The 27,094-nt window shown below is 36.3% G+C and overlaps 5 protein-coding genes and 1 pseudogene across 7 annotated transcripts; 5 read left to right on the top strand and 1 right to left on the bottom strand.

The window, feature by feature from the left end:
- The first annotated feature begins 590 nt into the window (after positions 1-590).
- On the top strand, positions 591-5,243 carry LOC107584978 (MICOS complex subunit MIC26-like). Of its 2 annotated transcripts, XM_016271781.1 has the most exons (10): positions 591-689; positions 1,318-1,422; positions 1,522-1,641; positions 1,853-1,885; positions 2,003-2,057; positions 2,576-2,671; positions 2,830-2,921; positions 3,613-3,702; positions 4,199-4,247; positions 4,936-5,243. In XM_016271781.1, exons 1-9 carry the CDS (start codon positions 663-665, stop codon positions 4,238-4,240), a joined length of 660 nt encoding a protein of 219 aa, XP_016127267.1. In that variant the 5' UTR covers positions 591-662; the 3' UTR covers positions 4,241-4,247; positions 4,936-5,243. The 2 variants fall into 2 exon arrangements, with proteins under 2 accessions (XP_016127267.1, XP_016127266.1); XM_016271780.1 differs by lacking the exon at positions 4,936-5,243 and having other exon boundaries at positions 4,199-4,858.
- Positions 5,244-5,302: 59 nt separating this feature from the next.
- Positions 5,303-7,502, bottom strand: LOC107584981 (diamine acetyltransferase 1-like; annotated as a pseudogene).
- A 322-nt stretch (positions 7,503-7,824) lies between these two features.
- LOC107584977 (acyl-coenzyme A thioesterase 9, mitochondrial-like) lies at positions 7,825-12,561 on the top strand. Of its 2 annotated transcripts, XM_016271778.1 has the most exons (16): positions 7,825-7,967; positions 8,189-8,271; positions 8,525-8,551; positions 8,918-8,963; positions 9,059-9,229; positions 9,796-9,833; positions 10,134-10,217; positions 10,298-10,401; positions 10,485-10,558; positions 10,637-10,704; positions 10,794-10,905; positions 10,993-11,083; positions 11,183-11,268; positions 11,356-11,443; positions 11,524-11,674; positions 11,756-12,561. In XM_016271778.1, the coding sequence occupies exons 1-16, from the start codon at positions 7,954-7,956 to the stop codon at positions 11,815-11,817; spliced, it is 1,299 nt and encodes a 432-aa protein (XP_016127264.1). In that variant the 5' UTR covers positions 7,825-7,953; the 3' UTR covers positions 11,818-12,561. The 2 variants fall into 2 exon arrangements, with proteins under 2 accessions (XP_016127264.1, XP_016127265.1); XM_016271779.1 differs by lacking the exon at positions 8,525-8,551.
- Positions 12,562-17,787: 5,226 nt separating this feature from the next.
- On the top strand, positions 17,788-18,873 carry LOC107585007 (mycophenolic acid acyl-glucuronide esterase, mitochondrial-like). Its single transcript, XM_016271809.1, has 3 exons — positions 17,788-17,823; positions 18,130-18,267; positions 18,393-18,873. Exons 1-3 carry the CDS (start codon positions 17,788-17,790, stop codon positions 18,732-18,734), a joined length of 516 nt encoding a protein of 171 aa, XP_016127295.1. The 3' UTR covers positions 18,735-18,873.
- A 1,494-nt stretch (positions 18,874-20,367) lies between these two features.
- On the top strand, positions 20,368-22,379 carry tagln3b (transgelin 3b). Its single transcript, XM_016271782.1, has 5 exons — positions 20,368-20,624; positions 21,164-21,381; positions 21,473-21,647; positions 21,882-21,984; positions 22,116-22,379. Exons 2-5 carry the CDS (start codon positions 21,202-21,204, stop codon positions 22,255-22,257), a joined length of 600 nt encoding a protein of 199 aa, XP_016127268.1. The 5' UTR covers positions 20,368-20,624; positions 21,164-21,201; the 3' UTR covers positions 22,258-22,379.
- Positions 22,380-24,339: 1,960 nt separating this feature from the next.
- LOC107585006 (complement C1q and tumor necrosis factor-related protein 9-like) lies at positions 24,340-26,827 on the top strand. The gene is made up of 3 exons (XM_016271808.1): positions 24,340-24,391; positions 26,141-26,256; positions 26,321-26,827. The coding sequence occupies exons 1-3, from the start codon at positions 24,340-24,342 to the stop codon at positions 26,825-26,827; spliced, it is 675 nt and encodes a 224-aa protein (XP_016127294.1).
- Positions 26,828-27,094: the final 267 nt, after the last annotated feature.

Genomic DNA, 27,094 nt, shown 5'->3' with positions numbered 1-27,094 from the left:
TTAAGCATCAGACAAATTATGTCTTTAAGTGTTAATAAATTAATAACATTTTGAATTAAAATGAAGTTACTGAAATTTTGTTGATGTGTTAAGAAAATGCATGCGGGTGTGAGCTTCATTGTTCCAGTGTTATTTTAATGTTCTCTAAATACTATTAGTATTTATTCATATTTATAATTATATATATATATATATAGTTTTAGTAATTTTGTTATGTGCTTTTGTAATTTAAATATTAATATTTTGCTTTAATTTATTTTTATTTCAGCTTTAGTTTTGATAATAGTAATTTTATAATAGTAAGAATTGTAATACTTAAACTTATATTAGTTAGTTGTCAAGGCAACATATTTGATTTTCAAAGTTTTTCATCTGACTTTTATATTTTATTTTACATCACCTTTATTTAAATAAAGTTTAATAGTTTTAGTGTTACAATAACAACATTATTCAAGTCATTACACACGAGGGACACAAAAGATATGAAAACCGTAACATCTCATTTTTAATACGGCCCAGGTAATAATGCTTTGATCAACAACTAAGAGAATGTGAGATTCATTATTCTTTACAAAATCGTTTCGAAATATTCACACGTCGCTGAGAAGTTTATCCCCGCAGCCTTGCCGTAGCAGAAGAACGTTGTTCTCAAGAAAAAAATCATGCCAAATCTTGGGACACTAGCCAAGGTAAAAGATACTCTTTTTTTCATTACATAAATTCAAATTATGGAAGTACGGTTGTATTTTTGTTTGTAATTAATTTAGATAATTATGCATAATAAGAAAGCTGAGATTATACAGTAAAGCGTTTGTTTTAAGGATGCGCATAGAGTGGCAGCAGTGATGTAGCTAAGCTAACTGGAGCTTATTAGTCATTTAGTATATTATGCATTTAGCAGACGCTTTTATCCAAAGCGACTTACAGTGCATCCAGGCTATACATTTTTTACCAGTATGTGTGTTCCCAGGTATTGACCTGATAGTGTTTTTGTATTTTTATATTATTATATATATTTTTTTACATTTTATTTTGCCTCATGATACTATAATATTGTCGTTTTCTCATGAATTATATTATGTCTGGAATTCTAGAAAATTCTCTTCTGAGAGTGATGTGCCTCATCTTGAATCATTGTGAAACTGATGTTTTAGTGCAACTCATATGCCTTTGTGTTTGTTTTTGCTCCCTTGTAATGCTGTTTGGTAATTTCAGTTGTCTAGTACTTGTACATAATAGATGAATACATCGTTTGCATTGTTTCTAAGGTCATTATGGCGTGTTTCATGTTTGTTTTCTCTGCCCTTCCTTGTTGAGGTGGTGCTGCCCATGGCAGTGCCCGGAGCCCTTGGCCTGATGTCTGCCACTGTTTTTGCTGCAAGCCAGGCCAAAGAAAATAACACCACTCTAATGACTAATGAGGTACTTCCTGTGCACTGTGTTTTGGGTTTTTGTGGGGTAGAACGAGGAGGTCATTGGCATGATGTTGAAGGGTTTTTACAATACCCCTATATTTGACAGCTTTCACTCTATGACACACCTGAGACCCAGCTGAGGTACGAGGAGCCCGAGGTCGGTACTGTTGAACAGGGTGTAGCATCTCTGAGGAAGACAGTGGAACCTTATGTTTCATGGTGTCAGGTATGCTGTTGTACTGACAGTGCTCAGTGAAGTGATTCAAAAGAAAATCATGACTTTTAGAAATGCAGAATTTGTTAACACAGTGTACTCAACACAGACACATAAGATGTTATACGTATAATACATGTGTGTCTTTTCCATATTTTATGCATTATCATAATGTTTAGTTTATGGTTTTCATGATTTCGTTATGATTCTTTTCCACCTCTAGGAAAATACACATTTTGCCGTGGAGAAAGTACAGGCAAGTTATGTTCATTTCGAGCCACTTCACAATCATTATGCTCATAATTCATCACTGTGATACTGAATTAATCTGTAATATCTCTTATACCTTAATGTTTCTCTCTTTCAATCATAGTCTTACTACAAGACAGTTGAGCCTGGTGTGAATACCACCCATAGTATTGTAAAAGGTACGGACACAAACATACACTCATCTATACCAGGGGTTTTCCATTTTTGATGCCACAGACCCCCATATGTAATCATACTCATGTGAAGGACTCCTATCATTAAGTTTAGAATGCAGCTATAGATTTCTATGTACAAAGACCCAATTTATAATGTCAAAAATAAATATGAATTAATAATTGAATTAGATTTATAAGTTTTTATAGTCCGTATAATGCTGTAGTGTTATGTATTTTTATTTGTTTATTTTAATCAAATGTGTATTATTTATTTATTTAAATTTACTTAATCTATTTATCTGTTTTTAAATTTGTTTTAGGATTATTTTTAATGCTTTTGTTATTTATTTATTATATCAAAGTTTTATTTTAATCTATTTTTTATGTATTTCGAGCTTCTTTTTTTTTATTCAAATCTACTTTTTTATTGTTTATTTATTTTTACTTTTTTGTTTTTACACTGTTTTTCTCGAAACATTTCCATGGTTATACGAAACGGCATTGCATTTCTTTTTTCTCAGATATGTATGCATTTTTGAATGACCCTCCATCTGAGTTCTATGCCACTGTGGGTGTTATAGGATTCTCTGGAATTCTGGGACTTTATTTAGCAAAAGGTATGATTATTGCTCCATTATTATGAAATTACATAATATATCAAATATTCCGTTATTATTCGTTCAATTTTGCTCATAAGGTCTTTGACCTCTAACATCTGTTTTGTGTTATTATTAACAACTGTTTTGGTTCTCTTTGTTGTGTTTTGTCCCGACAGGCAGCAGAGTCAGGATGCTGATGTTCCCCACTGGGCTGATGGCTCTGAGCGCCTCCATGTTCTACCCACAGCATGCCGCTTCTGTTGCCAGGGCAAGTTTACAGTTCTTTTCTGTTCAGATGGACAGAGTCAGTTGTTGTTTCTCATCAGGCTGTCCAGTACAGACAGCAGTAACTGAGGTTTTGAATAATGTAGTATCAACTACTGTACTTGTGTCCTGGAATGTTAACAGCACTTGTCTGGAGGAAATTCAGTCTGTGAATTGTGTGTTCAGATAGTCAGTGTTCCTTCCTCTTTTTTCCTGTGGGGCTGTCTATAAGTGCAAAACTAGAAAGTGGTGGGATATTTTGAGAATTTTTCCATGGATCAGCTCAGTCAAATAAAGTGAATAGACTACTCCCTGCCGCACAGGAAAAGCACTGAAAATTAGATGAAGACTAATGAGCATGTTTTAATGTTTTTCACAGATTTTACCAAATTTACAGGTGCATCTCAATAAATTAGAATGTCGTGGAAAAGTTCATTTATTTCAGTAATTCAACTCAAATTGTGAAACTCGTGTATTAAATAAATTCAATGCACACAGACTGAAGTAGTTTAAGTCTTTGGTTCTTTTAATTGTGATGATTTTGGCTCACATTTAACAAAAACCCACCAATTCTAATTTATTGAGATGCACCTGTAAATATCAGACGTTAGTCCACTGATGATTGGTAGTATGAATGACTGTTTTGTTTTGATTTTCAAAATTAATGTTTTTTTTCTTTTTTTTTCTTTTAATAGACCACAAAACACTGCATATTTTCCTGGGGTTCAGAAGGGCGAGTTGTTTTGGTGGAGCTACTGAGAGGGAAATCATCATCCAAGGACAAAGTGAGGAGAAATATGATACTCGGCACAGTGTTGTACAAGTTTTTTCCGCTTCCAAGACAGTTCATACAGTGCAAATGTCTTGAGCAGATTCACTCCAAATGTCTTAAATGAAAAGGTTTATTTGCCTTACTATGACACATTGCAGAAGAAACCTTCAGAAACATAAACTATTGTTCAAAAGTATGGGCTTGGTAAGATTTTCTTTCTGTGTTTTTGAAATAATCTTATGCTTATCAAAGCTGCGTTCATCTAATTAAAAACACTGTGAAACAGTAATATTGTGAAATAATTTAAAATATTCCAGTCTTTAGTGTTACATGACCTTTCAGAAATCATTCTAATGTGCTGATTTGGAGCTTAAGAAACTTTTTTATTTTATTTTTTGTCGTCAATGTTGAAAAGTTGTGTGATGATTTATTTAACATTAAGATCATCCTAGAAGTTGTAAAAATAAACACTTTTGCTGCTCTGTAAACTTTTACCTTTTTCTTTCTAGGTTGAGAAGACACAGAAAACAGCCAGCCAAAAATCAAGTTGACACAGCAGTAAGTTTTATTAGGAGTTCCTGCTTTGCACCTGGATTCTGTTCTCTTATCAGTGCACTGATCAGTTTGGCATTTGCTATATTATTATGTTGGTCGTGTTTACTGGGACTGTATATTTGTTTTCTGTGCACTGTATAAATGTACTTTTGCACATAAATGTACACTGCAGCAGTAAGCAGTTGGACCAACCTGAAAAAGAGTGCTTCCACACCTGACTTGCACTGAAAATTCCAGACATTTTTCAACAACTCAGTGACTTCTGCAAAGTACAGTATTCTCCAGGAAAGTTATACAGTGCATTCTGTGGTCATTCACTATTCAGTGCAGATAGTCGTCTGTGTTTTTATCACTATGACTTTGACCACTATGACTGGGAGGAAAGCCTGAAGGTGTTAACTTATGCATATAATTAGGGCCGTAGCTAGGGAATTCTGGGCCCCCTGAAAAAATATTGATGCGGGCCCCCTAACAGGTGAGGTAAATTTTCAGGAATGTGAAAGAATGCAGTCACATGTAAAATAAAACCACTTAAAATGATCATTGTCTTCATTTTTGATGAAGATAACATGCTACTGCATAATATTTTATTAAATAAAGTTAATAAATGTGTCCATCAGAGCAGTGAGTTGTATTTGCGGTTTTTAATTTACTACTTTTTTTCTCAATGGTGTTGTTATCTTAAATATAGGCTATCACGTCTGAAACAATCCATGTGAACTCGTGCAATCGTTCGGCCGGTGAGCTCCAGTATAATGAGATGTACCGGCATGACAGCGCGGGCAGCAGCTCTTAGGTGTCCTATTCCTGCAAAAGTAAATCGGGCAGCGAAATGATCAGGTGCACGGCGTCCAATCACAACGACATCCCTACAGTGCACTAACTTGTCTTGCAAAAGAACTGTTCTCCTTCTGGTCTCCCTCTCCTTTACATGACGTTACTGGTACCCAGCATTTTCAGTCAGTCTCATTTCCACTGTAGCTTTACTTGTAACTTCAACTGTTCTCGGATCAGCCTGAACTCTGATTGGTTCTTTTCACTAGCTGAGGTGGGTCTTGCGATTTTGTTGGGTCCCTCTCATTTTTGTAGCTGACTGAGCTGAAATAATTAACATCACACTAAACCATTTTTATGGAGGGGAGAGAGGAGATATTTGGAAAGCATTTTTAACTAAATTACATGTTTTAGAGGTTTTCATTAAACTCTCAGGCATACAAGCTGACTTTGTAATATATATCCTAAAATGATTCATATAAGAGTAGTGGAATATATAGCATTACTACTGGATTTAGTGGGACCCTTGGGCATTGGGGGTCCCCTATAATTGTCACCACCTTTCACCCCACTAGCAACGGCCCTGCATATAATCAAATACAAGACATGACTTTTTCCTTTCCTTTTTTTTTATTTTTTGTGCATTAAATTGGATACAAATAAAAGACTATTCGTAATATACTCTGACATACAAACTACAGAATATGATTGAAATATAAGGATAAATACAAGCACTGTAACGTCATCTCAGAGTAAATTGCTGTTTATTAATATGATTAATACCCACAGTGTATTTAAATGCATTTTATGTAAGGATTAAAGTATTATTTAAACTAAACAATGGTTGTAAGCCATCCCTAGTCTCTCCTTGAACACTTGAACTCCGGCACAGCTCACTCATAGGCAGACATTTTCAGGAGATTCTCCTTATCGATCCTGAAAAGTCGCCATCCCTCCTGCAGCGAGAGGTCGGAAGCCCCACGTCGCTTGTAAAAGTCAATGGATGCTTTGTTGGACTCAGCCACGATGAAATGCATGCTGCTGCACCGATTCTTCACGGCTGTCTGCAGGTGGAAACAGAACTGTTTATGGTTGCGTCTAGATGTGTAATGCATAAAATCATTTAAAGACAACATAAAACACATTTCTGTGGTCTATTTTGAGTTTGAAACTACTTGCTTAAACTAATTTTGTGTCAGGAATTACACAGTTTTGTATCCATCTTTGTCTTTAATGATGCAAACTGCACATACAACAAATGTAAACAGGATGGCTTACATCACTGAGGGTTTTCAGGATTTCAGACCCAATTCCAAAACCTGTGAAGCATGAAACTGGTCCAAGGGAATTTAGGAAGCAACTAGTTTCATAAGACACCTTAATAACACACCCTTACCTCTGTACTCTTTCATTACATAAAAAATCTTCAAGGTACAGCAGTTTGCCAATCCAAGGGTCATAGGTGAAGTAGTACATGGCAAATCCAATCACAGAATAACCTGTAAGTGAACACTGGTGTCTTACACAAATGCATTACTTTACATTACATGCTTATGCATGAAAGTAAGAATATATATTTAAAAAAAAAAGACATGATAAAACGTTCAACATCACATTTTGTTTCTATTGGTCTACCTATAAACAGGTAGTCTATATCGCTATTCAACAGGTTGAAGTTCACTAAAGATCATCTTTGTCTTGATATTTACCCTCGACTTTCTGATGCTCGGCTGGCACGTCTGCGATCACACAGTGGTAAAACGGGTGATCTCCGAATCCGTCATCGAGCAGATCTAAACAGAACTTTTGTTGTCACTCCAGGCCATCTACTTACCAAATTTAACATTTGATACATTATGTAATTTCACCTTTCTCAGTTAATATAACTTGGTCTTCCATTTCTTCATACTTGGCGAGTTCCTTTAGAAGGCAGAAATGAATGCTGTTTGAACTTCAACTTGTTTGAAAGTCCTGTGGGCTTGTTTTCATGCAGGGTCATATTTGGATACTCTATCAATATCATGAGACCTTTTGAAATAATTGAACATTAAAATAAAATCATAATAGGTGTGACATTAACTTTTAATATTATAACATGGGACAACACACCAAATAAACTAATTTTAAGGTATATTTATACACTTTTTAAAAGTTTCTACAGCATATTCTGCTACCCTAAATAATGTACTTCAAATATAGGCTACACATGCAATTAAACCGGTGTGAAATCTACCTTTATGAGTCGCAATATGTCAGGCACGTCTTTTGGCTCCGCTTTACGCAAATGAAAATTGGACATTTTCTTCTGTTACTCTTTTTCCCTTTTCTCACTAGTCCTCTATATGTGAAGAGAAGCAAAAGGTGTTTCTTCATTCGCTTCCCAGAATATTACCCTCCGCTGTCAAGTTTGGGCTTCTCCTGGATGGGAATCGCATGCAGCAGCTGACCCCACTGTGTTCACCTGGCTTTAGTAAATGTATGTTTATCAACTCGGGCATATATTTGCCGGTGGGGGAGGGGTCTGGTTACCGTAATAACTATCACTATAGAATATCACTATAGGAATGTATGTATTTTCTACTGAAATGTAGTTCGTTTGAAGGACATTTCCTCCTGAATACTGTAGAAGACGTGTAAATCCATGTAAAATTTTGTTTTAAGACCACATTTTAGCATTTTTATGTCTCTCTGACAACATTGAAAACTTCCAAAACATAACGGCCGTAATTACGGTAGAAGTTGGCCGGTTAGTGAGGACGAAATCTTTTAAATGCGCCTTTAAAACGGTTAGTACGGTAGACCGGCCGCGCCTGCGTTCCAGGAAGTGAAAATCACTCAGTTAAGAAATTTGTCATTTATGCAAGAAGCGAGCTGTTGTATGTCTCACGAAATCATTGTTGTTATACAATAAAGTGGCGAGACAAGAACAAGGAAGATGTTTTCTCCGCGGTGAGTTTTACAGTTCTGTCTTGCGTCACGCATTTGTTGTGAACTCATCATTTCATGCATGAAGGATTCCAGACCAGCCTGGTCTCTCAATAGGACCTTTTTTTTTATACATAGTTTCTTTAATTAAGGGTTTCATACTTTTGTGATTTTACCATTAGCAGTTTTGTGAAGTACATTTTTCAAGTCAGCTCTCTCCTCCCATGTCTTTGCTTTATGTAAAGGGTCCTGAAGTCTGCATCATCCTTCATGTGCAGAGGGTTTGGTCAGATGTGCCGACAAGGGAAAGCAGCAGATATGGCTGAGGGTAATTATTTAAACAATTCATAAATAAAAGGTTTAACTCCTAACCCACCCAACACTTTTAACCTAGTCAATCTAAGGCAATGAAATATTGTCAGTGTGTGTACTAGTTATCACGGTGAAACTTTGAGCGCTTACTTTCCTTCTCATAATTCACATGAAATTATTGCCTAATTATTATTATTATATATACACTGTAATCATTATAATAATTTCCCATCAGTGTGTGTTCCTGACCCATTTTTATGTCCCCACAGGAAACACATTTTTACTTGTGAGCAATGGTAAAATGAAAGAACATTTACTCTCTTTTTGATATTCTCAGAAAGTCTCTTCTCATGTTGCTTAATAAACACTGTCCTGCTGTTATTTCATGGTTTGTGTGCATGAAGTTCTTTGTACTTTAACATCTAGTGTTTTTTTCTTCAAATGCCTTCACCCTGTGAGCGGCCTGTTCATGCAGACTAGTCTTGGTTCCTTTCTAATACATTGTTTCTGCTGACTAGTTTTTTTCTGTGTCTCCATATTATATTATGGGGTGATACAAATGCTGCTTTGCTTTTCATTCCAACACTACTCTTAAGTACATACATTATGTGATGTCTCGGTACATATTTAAAGCTCCATTTTGTTCCTCCTTATTTTCCCAGTTCGCAACAGGCTGCGGGAGATAGTTGGAGCGTCCACCAACTGGAAGTATGTTACTGTATTTGCACTTTTATATGTTATTCCTTCTGCAGAATGTTACCACTTTGCATAAAATGTTGTATTTTCTCAATTTTGATGTACAGAGATCATCAGCAAGCATTAGCTGAGCGTACATCACTAAGCCAGTATCTTGCTCAGAGTCAAGATGAACTTCCAGCAAAGACAATGAAGGACAGTGCAGTTGAGGCGCATCTTCCTCTGGGTTCCCAGCCTGCCTTGAGAGAGAAATACCTCAACTATCACAACAGTGTCAGGTGCTAAAAGACCACCACTTCTCACCTGCAGTAGAGCTGCACAATTACTTTAATTATTAATTGTGATTACAATTACAGATGCCACAATTATGTAATCGTTCAAAGGAGCAAGTACAAAAAAAAAAGTCCACTTACATTGTTCTGAGTGTTTGTTTTCTTTCTACAGGTTATCTTAAGGGTTTTCCATTGTTTTAATTTTAGTTTTAGTATAACATAATAATACCATGCATGGTTTTTACTTTTTTATTTAAAGAAGAAAAACAATGTATAGTTGACATTTGAGCCTTAATACTATAGAAAAGCAATAAAAGTTTTTCAGGAAGAGTGTTTTCAGCTTGTTTATTTTAATAAAAAAATGTGACAAAACTATTCAAAAGATCATTCAGTGCAATTATTTATTACAATTATCACAATTTACAATTACAATTTAAAGGGAATAATCGACAATTATAATTTTTGTCATAATCGTGGCATTCAGAAATATCAAACTTCACAGCCAGTCATTTTTGAATATTCATTCTGATCCGAGTACATTTTCTTTTGCTTAAATACCCTTTTCTCAACAGGTTTGGAAGGATTTTGGAGGACTTGGACAGTTTAGCTGGTAATAAATACATCTTCAAAATATAGGTTCTGAAAGCGGGTTTTCACAGTGATGCCATTAAAGAACCATTTTATGTTCCTCAAATACCTTTTCAGTGAACATTTCTTAAAAGAACCATTTTTCTCAGTGTAACCTCTTGTGCAATGGAAGGGTTTCATGGATGTTAAAGGTTCTTCATTTGATCTTAGATGCCAATAAAGAACCTTTATTTTTTAAATAGGCAATGTAGATAATGACAGCAGTATTGGCTGATCATAATTTGCTCTGTCTTATCACATACCGTCTCATCTTGTCTCTTAGTGCTCATCTGTTATTCTCACACATGGAATAAGGAGCTGAAAAGATCTCCACTGTCTATCGTCACCGCCCTAGTGGACAAGATTGGTATTACTTCTTGAATTAGACTTTTTTTTTTTTTTTGGTTGTTAAATTGATTCATTAAATTTAGTTTTATTACTTCACAGACATGAGAAAAAACATCATCTACCCCGACTGTGACATTAAGTTCACGGGTCATGTGACGTGGGTTGGCAAAACCTCAATAGAAGCTAAAATGCATGTGTCTCAGGTATTCCTAAAGTCTGTTTATGAAACATGTATTATATGTTGCACATAAAAGTGTCATTGAACTTAAACGAAACATTTTCACAGTATCATGATGGGGCATACACCGATGTATTAGATGCCACATTTGTAATGGTGGCTCGAGATCCTGACAACAAAAGGTAACGTTAAACCTGTTGGTATGATCGACAAATCTATGATTGCTGAATTGTGTCTGTAAATGTGTACTGTTTATCCAGGGCAGCTTTTATAAACCCACTAAAACTAGAGAGTCCAGAGGAAAAGGCCATTTTTCAACAAGGAGAGAGTGAGTAGCGCTTTTGTTTGTTTGTAATCACAATTGCTACTTCAATTTGAAGCATTTAGAGCAAGACCGATGCTTTTTATATTGATCAGTTAACAAGACGAGGCGTGTGGAGCTGAGCACAGCCTCTCTTCTGAAAGTGGCCCCTGCAGCTGAGGAGAGGACTCTCATTCACAACCTGTTCCTCAACACTCTAGACACCCGGTCAGATTTATTAACACTACACAGTTGTAAATCTGTGCCTTTATTTTTTTGCCCATTTCTTTAACAATATTTACCTTCTTCCTATAGAACTGTCAGCTTTCGGAGTCGTATTTTATCACCTAACTCAGTGTGGATGGAAGATGCCAAAATGAAAGGGCTTGAGATTTGCCATCCACAAGTAAGTATTTTTTGCAATACTTAATCGATGAAACTGACAGTGTCAATTAGTACATTTTCGTAATGTGCACTGACTTTCTTTATTCTTTACATTATACAGGAAAGAAATATCTTTAACCGTATATTTGGTGGTTTTTTGATGAGAAAAGCCTATGAACTTGGTTGGGCGAATGCCTGTGCATTTGCGTAAGAGATTCCCCTTTGCTATCTATTGAATATTTACTGTAAAGAAGTCTTTCCATTCCTTTACATGGCTGTATTTGTATATTTCAGTGGTTGCAGACCAACGCTGGTGGCTGTAGATGACATCGTATTTCGAAAGCCAGTAGAAATTGGCTCTTTGCTATTGCTGTCCTCACAGGTTTCTAAATTGTTAAATGCATTCATTTGTAGCCATTTTTTCCCTTCAGAATAAGATTGATGATAATACTGTGGTGTCAGGTTTGTTACACAGAAGGGTTGCACATCCAGGTCAGGGTTCACACAGAGGTGCTTGACCCATTGTCCCGGCAACACAGCACCACAAACGTATTTCACTTCACTTTTTGCGTTGAGAAGGATATCCCAGCTGTTGTACCACAGAGCTATGGAGGTTAGATACAGATTTTTACAAATATTGTTACTTTGTATTTTAATAGTATTACCTGTAAATTAATATTGTTGCCATTTGCAGAGTCTATGCTTTACCTGGATGGAAAGAGGCACTTTGATGAGACCATGAGGAGCCAAGGTTGAGCATCTGGGATGTGCCGGGATGAAACGTTAAATATTTTAGTTCTGTTCATTTTATATTCACAATATTTTTTTTATTGTTCGCTGCATTTTACATAAATGTAAAATATTATTTTTCACAATTTTAAACTTAGAGTGGGAGAGGAGCATTTAGTGAAATGGTTTTGCAGTGAAAGGTGTTGTTTTTTGTTGTTGTTTTTTTTTTTTGCATCTTGATTGTGGTAATATTGAACCTATTTAGTCATTAAGACTTATAACAGACCATGTTCTGTTTGCACTACAATGCCATTCATAAGGAGATATGACAAAACTCTTAAACTAAGTGATTTTGGTTGTACTGTTACTGATCTGAATGCAGTCAAAGTGATTCATGAACAACTGGTACCTTGGAAAATGATATACAGTATCTGCACAAATTCTAAGAATAAGTCCCGTCTTCCTTCCTTGATCTCCTTAAAAGGAAACAAGGAGATCTGAAACTTGAGATCAAATTATGAGAGCACTGCCTCACCAAACACTCCAAAAACTTTACCTAACACATTTGGTTAAGAGCGCACAGTATGAATAAGAATCAGGTTTTGCTGTTATATCTGCATATGTTTCAGAATGCTGACAAATTGGCTTGTATATAAACATCCGTTTTTGCATTATTATTTTAAATGCAACAAACAACCATGGACCTTTGCAAAAGATGGTAGTGTGAACCTAGAATGGACTCTGTAAGAAGTTAACGTGTAAAAAAAAAAATGATATGGAAGTAGGTAGGTTCAGGGAGATTTATAATGCCTTTCATGTAGACACTACCTGTACCGGAATGGCCAACGAATGCATGCCTTTTCAATGTTTTTGTTCACAAAATATGTTTACCATCATTTATTTTTAAAATACTTATATTATTTTACGTTTGTATGAGTATTCTTGTTTGTTTCTTATAAATACAGAACATTAAATATGCTTATTTACATCCGTATTAGTGGACTAACATTTGCCTTATGTGTAATGCACATTGCAGATGTGTATTCTCTCTTTATTTATTCCATGAGCGAAAGTGTCCAATGCTATTTGTCTGGTCATGTGATCTAAACTGTGGTCCCCGTGAGGCGACCCGCTCCATGTAAAATAAAAATAAACAAATAAAAGTAAAAATTGTATTGTGGTGCTTATGACTGAAGTCTTCATCACATGTGAGTGTACCATTTAAACAATTTTGTACTATTCTTTTATTTGTTTAAAACGTACTGAGGACACAGTCGGTGAGCAATCTCAAGCGTTGTCCTGACAGTTGCTGCCACCGAGTGACAAACTCATGAAATTACAAGTGTGATCGGTAGCTGTATATGTTATATTTGGTCACGTTGAGACAGCGAGTAAGTATGTTTTTTCCTACTTATTTTGTATATATCCCATATATCAATCTAGAGCATGTGTAATTGTATACCAACATGTTAGGTTTCACCTCTATTGCTCAATTATCTCTTGGAAAAAGGTTCTAAACCGTAATACTTTAGAAACTCAGTAGCCCCTCTAGAAACTGGCCGTCTGATTGTTGTTCGTTAAAAGTGCGCACTTAACAATTAGTACGGTGCGTGGAGGATCGGGAAGCGAAATGAGACCGTCTGCAAGGTCAGATCTGTCTTTGATTTGAAGAAAGTTCCTGCTGTTCTACAAAGTGGTGAGAGAAGAACAATAAAATGTGTCCACGGTGAGGGTTACATCTGTATCTTCTGACTCGAATGTATCTGTAAGACACGTGTTCTAGTTTTTATTTTTTTTTATCTGCTAAAAGTTTCTTATTTTCTTGTTAATGCATTTTCAACCTTAGCAGGCTCTCATGACTCTATTTTCATTTCAGCTCACTTCTGTATACACTTAAAAATAAAGGTGCTTCAAAAGGTTCTTCAAGCGATGCCATAGAAGAACCATTTTTTGGTTCCACAAAGAAACATTCAGTCAAAGCTTCTTTAAAGAACCATCTCTTTCTTACCTTTTTGTAATCTGAAGAACCTTATTTCACCACAAAGAACCTTTGGTGAAACAGAAAGGTTCTTCAGATGTTAAAGGTTCTTTATGGAACCATTTAGACAAAAAGGTTCTTCTATGGCATCGTGAAGCACCTTTATTTTTAAGAGTGTAGGGTCCTGAAGTCTGCCGTGTCCTTCACGTGCAGGAAGTTTTCATGTGCAGGGAAGGTTCCTGATATGGCTGAAGGTAAGTGCTAGACAAGTTATGCAGCGCCTTTTGAATATGTTTCATAAAAATATATAGCTAATAGTTAAAGACATTTATTGTTTTCCCACCAACAATGATGTCACTTCTTGGAGAATGATTTTTCTTCTTCTTGTAAGCAAATGGTGAACTGGAAGAAATGTAAATTACCTTGCCTATTTTTTCCCCCTTTATTAATTCTGAATGCATATTGAGCTCTTGAAAGTTATTCTTAGACTCCCTTAATGTCTGCATGTGTCCGCTCTCCTGTTGTTATTTAAAGGTATGCATGCATGTAGCCTTGAGTATAGCTGATGTTTTTCATTTCTGAAATGCTTTTCCCTTTCGTGACCTTATACATTGTCTTAAATTAGCAGCCTGCTGAAGCAGTCCTGTTTTGATTCCTGTCTTTTGCTTCCTGTTTTGCCATGTGTGTCCATTAATCACTTTTCCCCCTTCAGCTTTATTTTCTTAAAGGATTAGTTCACTTCCAGAATACAAATTTCCTGATTATTTCCTGATGTTCATGGCTTTCTGTCTTCAGTCGCAAAGAAATTAAGGTTTTTGAGGAAAACGTTCCAGGATTTTTCTCCATATAATGGACTTCAATGGTGGCCAACCAGTTGAAGGTCCAAATGGCAGTTTCAGTGCAGCTTCAAAGGGCTCAACACGATCCCAGCCGAGGAATAGGGGTCTTATCTAGTGAAATGATCAGTCATTTAAAAAAAATGTATATACTTTTTAACCACAGATGCGCATCAGCAAATTCACGCATTTATGTAATCACGTTGGAAAGGTCACGCACGGTTAGCTCTTCGTCTGTGTACTCTGGTTCAAAAAGGTAGGGTATGGTAAAAAACGTCATCTCATTTTCACCTCCAACTTCAAAATCGACATCGTTGTTTTACATTTTTTTATAAAGTGAATGTGACTTTCTTTGCACGTTTGCTTTGTGAACACTGGTTCGGTACTTCTGCCTACGCCACGTGTGACCTTTCCAATGTGACTACGGAAAGCGTGAAGTCGAGCTAGTTCTAGAGCATTTGTGGTTAAAAAGTATATGCATTTTTATTTTTTTAAGAAAATGACTGATCGTTTCGCTAGATAAGATCCCTATTCCTCGGCTGGGATCGTGTTGAGCCCTTTGAAGCTGCACTGAAACTGCCATTTGGACCTTCAGCCCATTGGCCACCATTGAAGTCCAATATATGGAGAAAAATCCTGGAATGTTTTCCTCAAAAACCTTAACCCTCTATGGCATGACTTTTTATTCATGGGGGGGAAAATATTTCACCTAATTTTTTTGGGAGCTTGGGGATCCCTGATAATATATCTATCATAAAATTTGTCGCCTCAGGGCAACAATGTGCCATAAGGGTACTAAACACCAAGGTTTTCTATATATGTATATTAAAGAAAACAAGCAATATATGCATTAGAAAAAGTTATTATTTTGATAAACATCAATCACAAATTATTCCAAACCAACCAAAAACATCAAACAATCAAATAAACAAACTACTACTAATTACAACACTTCATGTATAAATGTTCCTCATATTACATATTACCATGTACTGTAAACCAACATCAAAATGACTGTGTCTGTGTGTGTGTGTGTGTGTGTGTCACTGTGTGTGTGAAGATAAAGTTTGCCAGAAAACACTACTCTTCTACTTTATCTTCTGATAGGCTTGATTCTCTATGGCAGCATAATAATAATAAATATAAATTACACACATAATGCACATTAACTCTTTGAGTTTTCAGAGCTTGTAAACATAAAATTCATAGGAGCACTTGAATGCACCATATGGTTCTAATGCATCCACACTTTAGCATGATAGGCCTATTGCCTGAACAAAAGTGCTCCAACTGCACAATGTTGCCCTGAGGCAACAAACAAAAAAAACAGTTTTAATATATAAATAAAAACAAAAAAGTATTTTAATAATCAAACATACTTATTTACATATTGATGCACATTAATATATTTTTTATATAAAGATATTTAATTTTAAACATGTTAAACAGTGCTATTTATCTTACCAATTTGTGGCACTGTGTCCCATGCAGCTTTGCTTCCTAAAATGATCCATCACCAAACAAAAGGCTACACCCACTTCAGCCCATAATTTTATTGAACAGACATGTCAGGTGATATATGTATATATATATATATATATATATATAAACTTAAAATGATTTGGCTGCATGGCTGCAATATAACAAAGAGTGAAAAATTTAAGGGGGTCTGAATACTTTCCGTACCCACTGTATATATATTATTATATTATTATTATTTTTTTTTTTTATTAAAGGGGGGGTGTGAGGTCCAAAAAAGTGGTTTGTTGCCTGAGGGCAACACTATGCTATCGAGGGTTCATTTCTTTGCGACTAAAGACAGAAAGACATGAACATCTTGGACAACATGGGGGTGAGTAAATTATCAGGAAATTTTTATTCTGGAAGTTAACTAATCCTTTAAGACTAACAAAATTGTTTTTTTAGTAATGCCGTTGTCATAATATTGACCTTAAATTGACCAACTCTTCTTTAGTGTAAAGCTTATCTGTATGTGTTTCTAATACCAAAACTGACAGGCTAACCACTTTAATGTGTGATGTCTCATTTTGGTCTTTTTTATTTTTTTATTTCACAATTCGCAACAGGCTGAAAGAAATAGTTGGTGCATCTACCAACTGGCAGTATGTTCCTGATGTAACATATTAGTTCAGCTCGACAAATCTCTGAAATTTACATTTTATGATGTATTTTCTCCATAACACAGAGATCATCAGCAAGTGCTGGCCGAGCGTACATCACTAAGCCAGTATCTTGCTCAGAGTCAGGATGAACTGCCTCCAAAAAGAATGAAGGACAGTATGATAGAGGCGCATCTTCCTCTGGGTTCCCAGCCTGCCTTGAGAGAGAAATACCTCAACTCTCACAACAGTGTCAGATGCTAAAAGACCATTACTCTGCACATGCAGCTTGGTTATTATTTGCTCTTTAAAAAACAGTGACATTCTGTTATTGATTTTTATATATCTCTGTTTTCTTCACAGGTTTGGTAGGATTTTGGAGGACTTGGACTGTTTAGAAGGTAGTACAGATTAGGTCTGGACGATACATCAAATATTATTGATAGTATTTCCTAATTTTATATCGCCAACAAAGGTATCATGATAATGTGTATGCAATAATGTTTGGGATTGAATCCGAAAATGTAATGATTGACAGGGCAAAAAATCAGATACTGTATGTCAAAATAGATCTGTGCATTACGTTTTGGAGTGTAAATGCAAGGTAATAGACCTGCCACTTGTTCTCTGTTAAATGTATTTCTTTGTTCATCAGATATTACGACAACATTACTCTTAGGACATCGCAAGCAAATTTTTTTCACGAATATGACTTAACCTGATGGAGGACGCTCAGTCATTCAGGCAGTCTCTCTCTCTCTGTTTGGGCATGTTTTGTGCCAGTGATCGATGTTGTCATCCTTAATAAATAAAACATTTATTCATGCTTGGGTGTCGGCTGTGAATCCAGTGGAGAGAAATCCCCCACCTCTAACTGCAAACCGGCATTCAGATCTGCCTCCATTTTGTTTGCAACGCCCCAACTTCCAACAATCCAATTAATTCCCGAAGGACGAAATCAAGTCCTGCCCTCTCATTTCAGATGCCGTTTCACTCGGATATACGTCACAGTAGAGAAGAAAAGACAAATGCATAGTTCACCTCAAAAGGCAAATTCACCCTCATGTCAATCCCTCATGTCAAAGTTTCTTTCTTCTGTGTAACCAAACAGTTGCTGGTCCCCATTGATTTCCATATTATGGAAAATACTGTTGAAGTCAGTGGGGACCAGAAACTGGTTACCCACATTCTTCAAAATATCTTCTTTTATGTTCTGCAAAACAAAGAAATTCATGCAGGTTTGGAACAACCTCAGTAAATGATCACAGAATTTTCATTTCTGGGTGAACTATCCTTTTAATTCTTAATTCATTTTAAAGAGTGACCACTAGAAGTCACTAATAATTTTAAATATGGCATTGAACACTGGTTTTGACTGTAAGTACTGTAGTATGTTGTCTCCTAGATTCTTGTTGGCTCCAGTATGGGTGGCTGGCTGATGCTTTTGGCTGCTATCGCTCGCCCGGAGAAGACAAAAGCCTTGGTGGGCATTTCCACAGCAGCAGATCATTTTGTTACAGCCTTTAAGACACTTCCTATAGAGGTGAGATGCAACTGAAGTAGTTTGACATGCTTTAGTGTTCAGAATCGTCCTGCTGAATAATGTGTCTCAAATGTTGGGTTATTGATATTTAAAAATCAGTCAGAGAGTTCACATATGTTATTCAGGTGAGAAAAGAGTGTGAGGACAAGGGTGTATGGACAATCCCCACGAAAAGTAACAAGGAGGGCATGTACACTGTGAGTATGGACTTCCTGCGTGAGGCGGAGAACCACTGCATCCTACAGAGCCCCATCCCTATCACCTGCCCCGTACGTCTCATTCACGGCCTGAAAGACAAGGACGTGCCCTGGCACATCTCCATGCAAGTGGCCGAGCGTGTGCTGAGCCCCGACGTGGACGTCATTCTGCGGCGCCACGGCCAGCACCGCATGGCTGAGAAAGATGACATCAAGCTCATTGTCTACACCATCGATGACCTCATAGACAAGCTTACCACCATGGTGTGAAACACCGTTTGGGATGGGGTTACCAAGCAACCAGCCTTAAGACCCTCTCCCACTTTCTTCCCGCTTCCTGTTTTGTTGTGCGAGACAAGAATGATGGAAAAGGTGAACTGTGGGAGGACAAAGTCTTTTCTTTTCATGTTTTTTACATGTTTACCACAATGCTGTGCCATTATACGTTTTAGGTAAAGCTGCTGTTTGTTTAGCAAAAGGTTTGTTTAGATCTTCTGTGCCTTTTTTACCGTATTTCACACTGTTTTATGGAAATAAAGCCTATATATCAATATGCAGTATTTTGATGTAATTAACGTCACATATTTAAATCTTCTTTAAATCTTGAATTTGAGCTTTAAAACTGTAAAGCTGATTACATAATGTTATTGCCATTTGAGTTTTAGGGTTTATGGCATTGTGTTGTCACTCGTGGCAAAGAAGTTGCCAAATTGGATGTAACTTTACTAACTTAATTTTTTCCCCCCTTCCTTGCCGTCCTAAACTCGTTGCTTGTCTTGTGGCAATAATATTGAAACAGATTCCAAATTGAGCTCATTCATTTGCTTTTTTAAAATACACTTTTGTTGTAATCAACATTAGACCACAAACACTGTACAGTAGACTGAGTTTGTGCGGAACTCTAAATGTTTATAGTATAAGGAATTAGTGATGTGTGTACTATTACATTAGCCCACCTGAACATCCCACTAAGCATGTTATATCAAAGCTGACCTTTCGGTTCTCTCTTGCCCTCTGCGTTCTCTGTTTGTTTGGAGGATATATTGCCACTGCTCCAGAAACAGCTCAGTTGTTTATTAACGTGGATGATTAGTGTTCGACTATATTCAATGGGCCATTCCAGTCCGATGAGCTTGTTTTTTTTAACAACCAGACTGACCTTTCTATATCTGTTGATTATCTGGGGGCGCCAAATTGAAATGGCACCATGCAGTTTTCGCTTACTGAATCAAAATAAAACATGACTAGATGAGAATAACAATGTGAATACATCATTCAGGTGTCACTTAAATGACAGTAATTGCTCAATAGAAGAGCTTGCTAGTATTATATAAGCTGCCTTATATTTTGGTGTTCAGCCTACATGTAATGCAATTTTAGGGGTATGTTATTAGCAACTACATAAGATTTAAATTCCTCAGTTTACTCGCTTAGGTCTACTTAAGAAAATGTGTTTATTTAGTAGTAAAAGTAGCTTTAAGCCATGCTTAATTTATTTCGGTAATTATTTTCGCAGTAGATTACTTGTTTTTACTGTTTGTCACGTGCCACTCTCTTTTTTCTCTGCAGAATTTGCATGCATTAGTAATGCATCTCAATCTAATTGGAAATGGACTTGGTTATTTATGACTGAGGGGAGAAGAGCAAAAGAATCTATCTTTTCCCCCTTTTTTCATTCTTCCTTTTTAAATCTGCTATCATTAAAACGCTTTAAGGTTACGGTGAGGTATGTGTATATATATATATATATATATATATATATATATATATATATATATATATATATATATATATATATATATATAATCTAATTTTTAAGATAATGAGTTGTACCCAAGAAAAGTTAAATATTGTTTACTGAAATGTATTCTGATTCTGTTCTATAGTGTACTTTATTTTGTGTCATTCTATTCCCGACGTTTACGCCGAAAATGCTCAGCTCATGGATGTTAATTGTCACGCCGAGGCTACTTGGTTACTTTCGACCAGCGTCCGTCTACGCAAGCTAATTAATATTCATAAGCCAAGCCTCACCGATTACGCTCTCGGAGCCACGCCCCGTCCCCCGCCGCATGGATGTTTCAGTCCAGCATCTCTGAGCTGACCACAGGAAGGATTTGGCCTCGCTGCACAGAAGGACGACACGCACATCTGCTTGCAGTAAGTGAATCTTTATCCTTGACTAAATTATTTGTATGATAATATCGCAAGTAGAATTAAATAATTATCGGTAACTGTTTGAATGTAATAGTTTAAAACTAATTTGGGCTAAATATGCATATGCAGTTTCTTTTTGCGTTTGCAAACGCTATAAGGAATTGTAAAATGATTGCAATGGTATCCTAGATTATTATTATTATTATTATTATTATATGTTCGCTATTGTTTTAGATATTTCGTTTTTTCTTTAAAGTCACGCATGGGAACAGAAGCATGGACCACACCCCGGTCAATATTACCCCTTGTCAGTCCATGTGTTCATATACACAAATTTATATATGATAGTCTGTATCATAATACAGGAATATTAAATTCATGTTTACAATAAGTTAATGTGTGAATTAATATTTACAATAAGTTATACACATTTAATTACTGTAACCAGAAAGAATAACATCTAAGGGGAAAATCATAAAGCCTTATATTTTCTTCCTTTTGATTCAGATTCAGCTAGTGTGTAAATTTGTTGTTGTTTTTAGATATACTGGGTAAAGACCTAGAATTATTAAACCTGACCATGGCGAACCGAGGACCCAGTTATGGACTGAGCCGTGAGGTGCAGGAGAAGATCGAGCAGAAGTATGACCCAGAGCTGGAGTCTCGACTGATGGACTGGATTGTTGCTCAGTGTGGAGGAAATATAGAGAAACCACAGCCGGGGAAGCAAAACTTTCAGAACTGGCTAATGGATGGCACTGTGAGTAAATATCAATTTGACAATATCACATCAACATGATTCCATTAATCTTTTATTTATCTTTGTCTCCCACATTCATCCATGTCTGCAGATCCTCTGTAGACTCATTAACAGTTTGTATCCACGTGGTAAGGAGCCTATTAAGAAGATCCCAGAGACTCCGATGGCCTTTAAGCAGATGGAAAAGGTCTCCCAGTTCCTGCAGGCAGCTGAAGCTTACGGAGTAATAACCACAGACATTTTTCAGACAGTGGACTTGTGGGAAGGTACAGTCAAATTTGCTCTTATAAGTTCTATAGCAGCACTTCATGGACTTCTGAATTAGCATGGTGCTTGTTAAAGCAAACCACTGTAGAAAATTAATATAGATTGAATTGTTTCGAAAGATTGCTTTAAATCAGCTTGCATACTACAATACATCATCCTAGAAAGCATTGCAAGTTGTGTTCTTGGTGTGTAGCCAAAGTCACTTCAGTGCTTGTTGGTTCCTTTGGTTAAAGGAAAAGACATGGCAGCCGTCCAGAGAACTCTAATGGCCCTGGGTAGCGTCGCTCTCACAAAAGACGATGGACATTACCGAGGTAACCGGGACTGGTTTCACAGGTGAGCAGGACAATTCCTATGAAGATTACTGCCAGACTAATTCATAGTGAGGCATTAAGCCCTGTCTGGCTGTACTTGTGAATGGACTTTGTTTTGTTTCAGCATGAACTCTTTTTGATCTCGTGTGACAGGAAATCTCAAGGCAACCGGCGAGAGTTTTCTGAGGAGCAGTTGCGGCAGGGTCAGAATCTGATTGGCTTACAGATGGGTGGTAACCATGGGGCATCTCAGGCTGGCATGACTGGTTATGGCATGCATCGGCAGATTATGTAAATCTATAGTGCCCAGCAACTTGCCTAAAAGACCAAGAAGACCTTAAACGCCCTCACCAATAAGTGGTCTTTGATGGTGCATCTATTTGATGAAGAAGAGCAGTCTTAGTAACGTCAAAAACTGAAGTATAGAGGTGTTAGAGCATGCTAGATATATCTATTTTAAGTTTGGTTTGCTCAGCTTGTGATAAAATCAATGTATTTATTTGTAAATGTATGCAAAGTGATAGTAATTATTTCTATTAGAATTAGTTTTATCTAAGCAAGTCAAAACAGCTGCCTTATTCTCTATGAGCGAACAGTGTGTTGATATGCCAAATAACAGACAGCAACTATAACAGTCTACTAGTTTACATAGTGTTTGAATGTACAGTAAAGGTCAGTTTGCCCTTCCAGATACTGTATTGCACCTGTTGTTATTGCTGGAATATTGTGATCAGTTCCTTTGCTGTTTTAATAGCAAAAATGAAAAAGTAAAGAATGTCAATGCACATACTAACCAGAAGTACTGTATGGAGATTAATAATATTTTCATTTGTGTTGTCCATTGTTGTTGTGTGCGAATATTCCATGTCAGTTTTATAATAAGCTTGGTTTTGGTGACCATGTTTGATGTAAATGTTTAATAAATTGGTACCTTAACACGATTGGTTATTGTGTTCTTTTTTCAATTAAAATAAAATGCAATATTGCATGAAGTTAAACCTAAAAACTATTGTACAATATTTTAAATATACTTGAGTTTTCAGTAGACATTTTAAGCTGCAGGGTTTTAATTTGCTTATTTACAGATTATAAATGTTCTCGATTATACTTTTTTTTTTTTTTTTAAAGGTTTATTGTCAATAGTGCAGCGATTCATGAAGCACCGTTCGCACAGAAGTTACTTTCAAACCAGGCAGCTTTCTGATGGTCAAGAAAATGAAAATAATGAAAATAAATTTTGATAAGTGACAGTATACGTAACTGCGCTCATCAGATTCAAAAACACAAAATGACAATATATTGAAGTATTATGAAGTGAAATGATGAGGGTGTAAGAAACTGAACTACATTTACAACATTAATACCATTATTACAACATTATTAAGAATTATTTTCATTTTTGGGTGAGCTATTCCTTTAAGACACGGGATCAAGTCTATATATATTGACCTATATGTTTAAAATGGCCTGAAATTATTATTTATTTAATTTAGCAATATATAATCACAATATTTGAATTTCATATACCTATTCCAAAGACGTTTCTCTTGGTGTGGCACATTGAAGCTCTGTTATAGTTTCTCCTAAATGGCCATAGAAACCTTTTAGCTCTAATTGAAACTTTTATGTTTAAGAGGGGTAGGAAGGCAGACATGACATATTTCAAAAGCTTAAAGCCAAATGGATTCATAAGGTCAAGCGTTGGGATGCGTTGGGCTGCATTTGCAGTGTCACTGAAGTGGAAATTTAATCAAGAGTAACACCCATAAGGAGCTACATGGGACCATATGCATTAAGCAATGAATTGCGTGATGCTCTTTAGACTGACTTTATGACTGTTCAGTAACATTTCTAAAGCAACCAAATCAATTAAGCACAAGATCGCATAACATCCCAAAGCCTTCAAGGAAGTGACAGACTGACTTTCATAAGGGTTTGTTCAGTTTAATATTAGCTTTACTTCACAATGTAATGAATATAAATGGGTTTTATTAGCAAAACTCTATGCTAATATGGATTGGGCAATAGCATGTTTCAGGTTGATAATTATCTAAATTAAAATACAAAAAGGAATTTCAATAGAGGAATAAAATAAGTAATCTAAACGATGACTTTCTGACCAATGAAATAGCAGGTTTGCAATATGTCAAGTCTGAAAAATCTTCAAATGTTTGTGTACATTAAGTTTCCTCAAACACAGAGACTGTTCTTGGACTCCAGCTGCTGAAGTGCTCGAAGGACCATACTCTTTCCCACACAGATTTGTATGCTTTTTCTAATTGGATTGGTCAATGCCGCAGAGCAGAGTGTTTCTGAAAGAAATACCGGCTGTGTGTACGGTCACCCCAGGATCCCTGGAGACCCGGGACACAATGGAATGCCAGGACGTGATGGCAGAGATGGGGCCAAAGGTGATAAAGGAGACAGAGGTAAGAATGAAAGCAAACCGCTTGACTCCAGTTAATCAGTCACCTTTGAGCTAAGTTATGAGGTCAGATAGGTACACAAATTAAACAATGTTGTAAAAAATTATTTGGAAAGATGTTTGCAGTACCATTTGACATTTAGCTTTTAAAGTCAAAGCTTGGTTTGTCAGATTAATAGTATTTTGACCTCCTTGCATGCGATGTAAGTGTTTCATACAATACATGTAAAAATACAACTGTTTATGTTTTCTAAAGGTAATATAGGAACATACAGCTGGTAAAGATGGACCTAAAGGAGAACCTGGTAAATATAAATTTATTTGTGTCTTTTTCTAAATCCTTCCAATGTATTATATGTATAAATATACATATATTTTCAATTTGAAAATGTATATATTATATTTGTGTGAGTGAGAGAGTGAGATATATGGTAGTGGTAGAGCATTGCGTTAGCAGCGTGAAAGGTCGTGGGTTCAATTCCCAGGGAACACACATACATACTGGTAAAACAAATGTATAGCCTGAATGCACTGTAAGTCGCTTTAGATAAAAGCGTCTGCTAAATGCATAAATTATTATTATTCAATTAATTAATTATTCATATTAATTATTAATTAAATTATATATATTAGGGCTGGGTATCGATTCAGATGTCCCGATTCGATTCGATTTCGATTTGCAAGCTCTTGATTCGATTCTCGATTTTTTGATTACATTCAGTGAATATAGTTTTAATACAAATGTTATTGATATTTCTAAAAAAAATTACAGTACACATCAGTTTACAAATGGTGAATTAATAAAAAGACATTAAGAACCACATGCCTGTATTTTAAACCTATTCTTTCTTTGTATAGGGTCCTTTTTTAAACAATAATAGAGCCCTATAAAATTTTCTTAATTTTTCTGGTAATCAGATGATGGCATAAAACATTAATTTAATTTATCCTAATCGAAGGAAAATTAAAACCTTTTATTTTTTGGCAAACAAAGTGTTGCACAACAGAGGTTTGCTGTTCAAATTAAAAAGAAAACAGATGTGATTATTCCTTTAAAAATAAAGATTTATTAATATGTATTATTAGCAGTAGTAGCATTGAGTCTTAAGACTGCTAAATAGTAATATATTCTGACAGTTTCTTAACGTTAAACTAAACTTTTATTTTGATGGGTTGCCGTGAAGAACTTGCAGCTGCTGTGTATGTGATATGACGGTAGATTTCTCAAATGAAACTGTAAAATGCTAATGAAGTGACTCTCAGAGCAGCTGGAGATGACATTCGTGTTCATATCATCATATAGTGAGACGGCAGAAGCTGAAAACACCGCAAGCATCATCTGCACTCTAGTATGTGTGTAGTAAACAAAACAGTGTGCCCCGCCATTCAGTAATCATGGCGCCTATGCGTGATATCAAATTCTTCTGCAGATTTATAGTATTACTATAGCATTTCACCTGAGCATTGCGAATCACGCGTATGGCCATGATAAGCGCTGAATGAATGACAGGCTTTCTGTTGTAACATCGTGCAAGGTAAATGAAGGAGAAGACTAATGATAAGATTCACGTTAATCAGATCTTGTTTTAAATGTGTGCTGAAATAAATACCGGAACAGATCGATTCGCAGCTTTTTCTGGCCCAGCCCTAATATATATATTCAGTCTGGTAGTTTCTAAATGGATACAATTCACTTAAGAAGGATACAATATTTGAATTTCATTTGGCTATCATCAGGTTGGTGCTTTTTCAGGTGTTCATGCCATAGCCGGTGCGAAGGGGAAGTGTGGAGACAATGGAGAAAGGGGCCCACCTGGCAAAATGGGGCCCCAAGGCTTCCCAGGGCCACTGGGTTTAAAAGGTCAGAAGGTAGTACTTGGTTTGCCAGGACCACAGGGCATCAAATGGGATGTGGGTCCAATAGACCCTGAAGGACCACAAGGAGACCTTTGGGGCCCTGGGCATTGGTGTTCATGGTGAGAAAGGAACAAAAGGGGACGTTGATGAGCAAGACCCAAACGGGGACATGCCTGAGATACCAAAAAGTGCCTTCTCAGCTACACTGAGCGAAAGCACCAAATTACCTGCCGCTAACGCTCCAATTCGCTTTGATAAAATCCTCTATAACTGCCAGGGACACTATGATCCTGAGACCGGCCGCTTCACTTGTGCCATCAGCGGAGTGTATCTTTACTACCATATCACTGTGTACTCTCGCAATGTAAAAGTGGCCCTGATGAAGAATGGTCAGCAAGTGATCTACACTATGGACAGCTACCAAGGTGGTGAGGCCCAGGCTGCAGGAGGAGCAGTCCTAGAAATGGAATCTGGAGACAAAGTGTGGTTGCAAGTGGCTGATAAACTGCTATTTAATTGGTTATACGCAGATGAAGATGACAACATGAATGGGAATTTAGTGGTGCAAAACCATGCTTTGTAAGAAAATATTTAAATTTCACTAAATGGTGTCATCAGAACTTTCTGTAAAATATAAATCATTGTTTATGTTTCTTATTTTCATTTGCGAACAAAAATTACGTGTCTGTGTGTATTTTTGCTAAAGCAAACATCACTATAACTAGGCTGGCATTCCTGTAGCTTAAAGTTGGCATGAAACAGAAGCTGAGAGTGCTTTCCTCCCATATAGAGTGGGATAATGCATTTTTTTGTAGGCCAAAACCCAAAAACTAGTTAGCATTTTAGCACT

The sequence above is a fragment of the Sinocyclocheilus grahami genome, unplaced genomic scaffold, assembly GCF_001515645.1.
Source record: "Sinocyclocheilus grahami isolate Dianchi unplaced genomic scaffold, SAMN03320097.WGS_v1.1 scaffold65.1, whole genome shotgun sequence".
In the NCBI taxonomy this organism is placed as follows: Eukaryota; Metazoa; Chordata; class Actinopteri; order Cypriniformes; family Cyprinidae; genus Sinocyclocheilus; species Sinocyclocheilus grahami.
The sequence above is the reverse complement of the archived record's forward strand: the minus strand, read 5'-3'. Positions and strand labels throughout refer to the sequence as shown.

Excerpts from the sequence above, each read along its gene's own strand:
- LOC107584977 (XM_016271778.1), top strand. Across the intron at positions 8,272-8,524 it reads AGCAGCAGATATGGCTGAGG|GAAACACATTTTTACTTGTG; the intron begins GTAATTATTTAA and ends ATGTCCCCACAG. Across the intron at positions 11,444-11,523 it reads TGCTATTGCTGTCCTCACAG|GTTTGTTACACAGAAGGGTT; the intron begins GTTTCTAAATTG and ends CTGTGGTGTCAG.
- LOC107585007 (XM_016271809.1), top strand. The coding sequence starts at position 17,788 with ATGTCAATCCCTCATGTCAAAGTTTCTTTCTTCTGT. Across the intron at positions 17,824-18,129 it reads TCAAAGTTTCTTTCTTCTGT|ATTCTTGTTGGCTCCAGTAT; the intron begins GTAACCAAACAG and ends GTTGTCTCCTAG. Across the intron at positions 18,268-18,392 it reads TTAAGACACTTCCTATAGAG|GTGAGAAAAGAGTGTGAGGA; the intron begins GTGAGATGCAAC and ends TATGTTATTCAG.
- LOC107585006 (XM_016271808.1), top strand. The coding sequence starts at position 24,340 with ATGCCAGGACGTGATGGCAGAGATGGGGCCAAAGGTGATAAAGGAGAC. Across the intron at positions 24,392-26,140 it reads AGGTGATAAAGGAGACAGAG|GTGTTCATGCCATAGCCGGT; the intron begins GTAAGAATGAAA and ends GTGCTTTTTCAG. Across the intron at positions 26,257-26,320 it reads TGGGTTTAAAAGGTCAGAAG|GACCACAAGGAGACCTTTGG; the intron begins GTAGTACTTGGT and ends TAGACCCTGAAG.
- tagln3b (XM_016271782.1), top strand. The coding sequence starts at position 21,202 with ATGGCGAACCGAGGACCCAGTTATGGACTGAGCCGTGAGGTGCAGGAG. Across the intron at positions 21,648-21,881 it reads GACAGTGGACTTGTGGGAAG|GAAAAGACATGGCAGCCGTC; the intron begins GTACAGTCAAAT and ends CTTTGGTTAAAG. Across the intron at positions 21,985-22,115 it reads AACCGGGACTGGTTTCACAG|GAAATCTCAAGGCAACCGGC; the intron begins GTGAGCAGGACA and ends CTCGTGTGACAG.
- LOC107584978 (XM_016271781.1), top strand. The coding sequence starts at position 663 with ATGCCAAATCTTGGGACACTAGCCAAG. Across the intron at positions 2,058-2,575 it reads CACCCATAGTATTGTAAAAG|ATATGTATGCATTTTTGAAT; the intron begins GTACGGACACAA and ends CTTTTTTCTCAG. Across the intron at positions 3,703-4,198 it reads AATCATCATCCAAGGACAAA|GTTGAGAAGACACAGAAAAC; the intron begins GTGAGGAGAAAT and ends TTTTCTTTCTAG.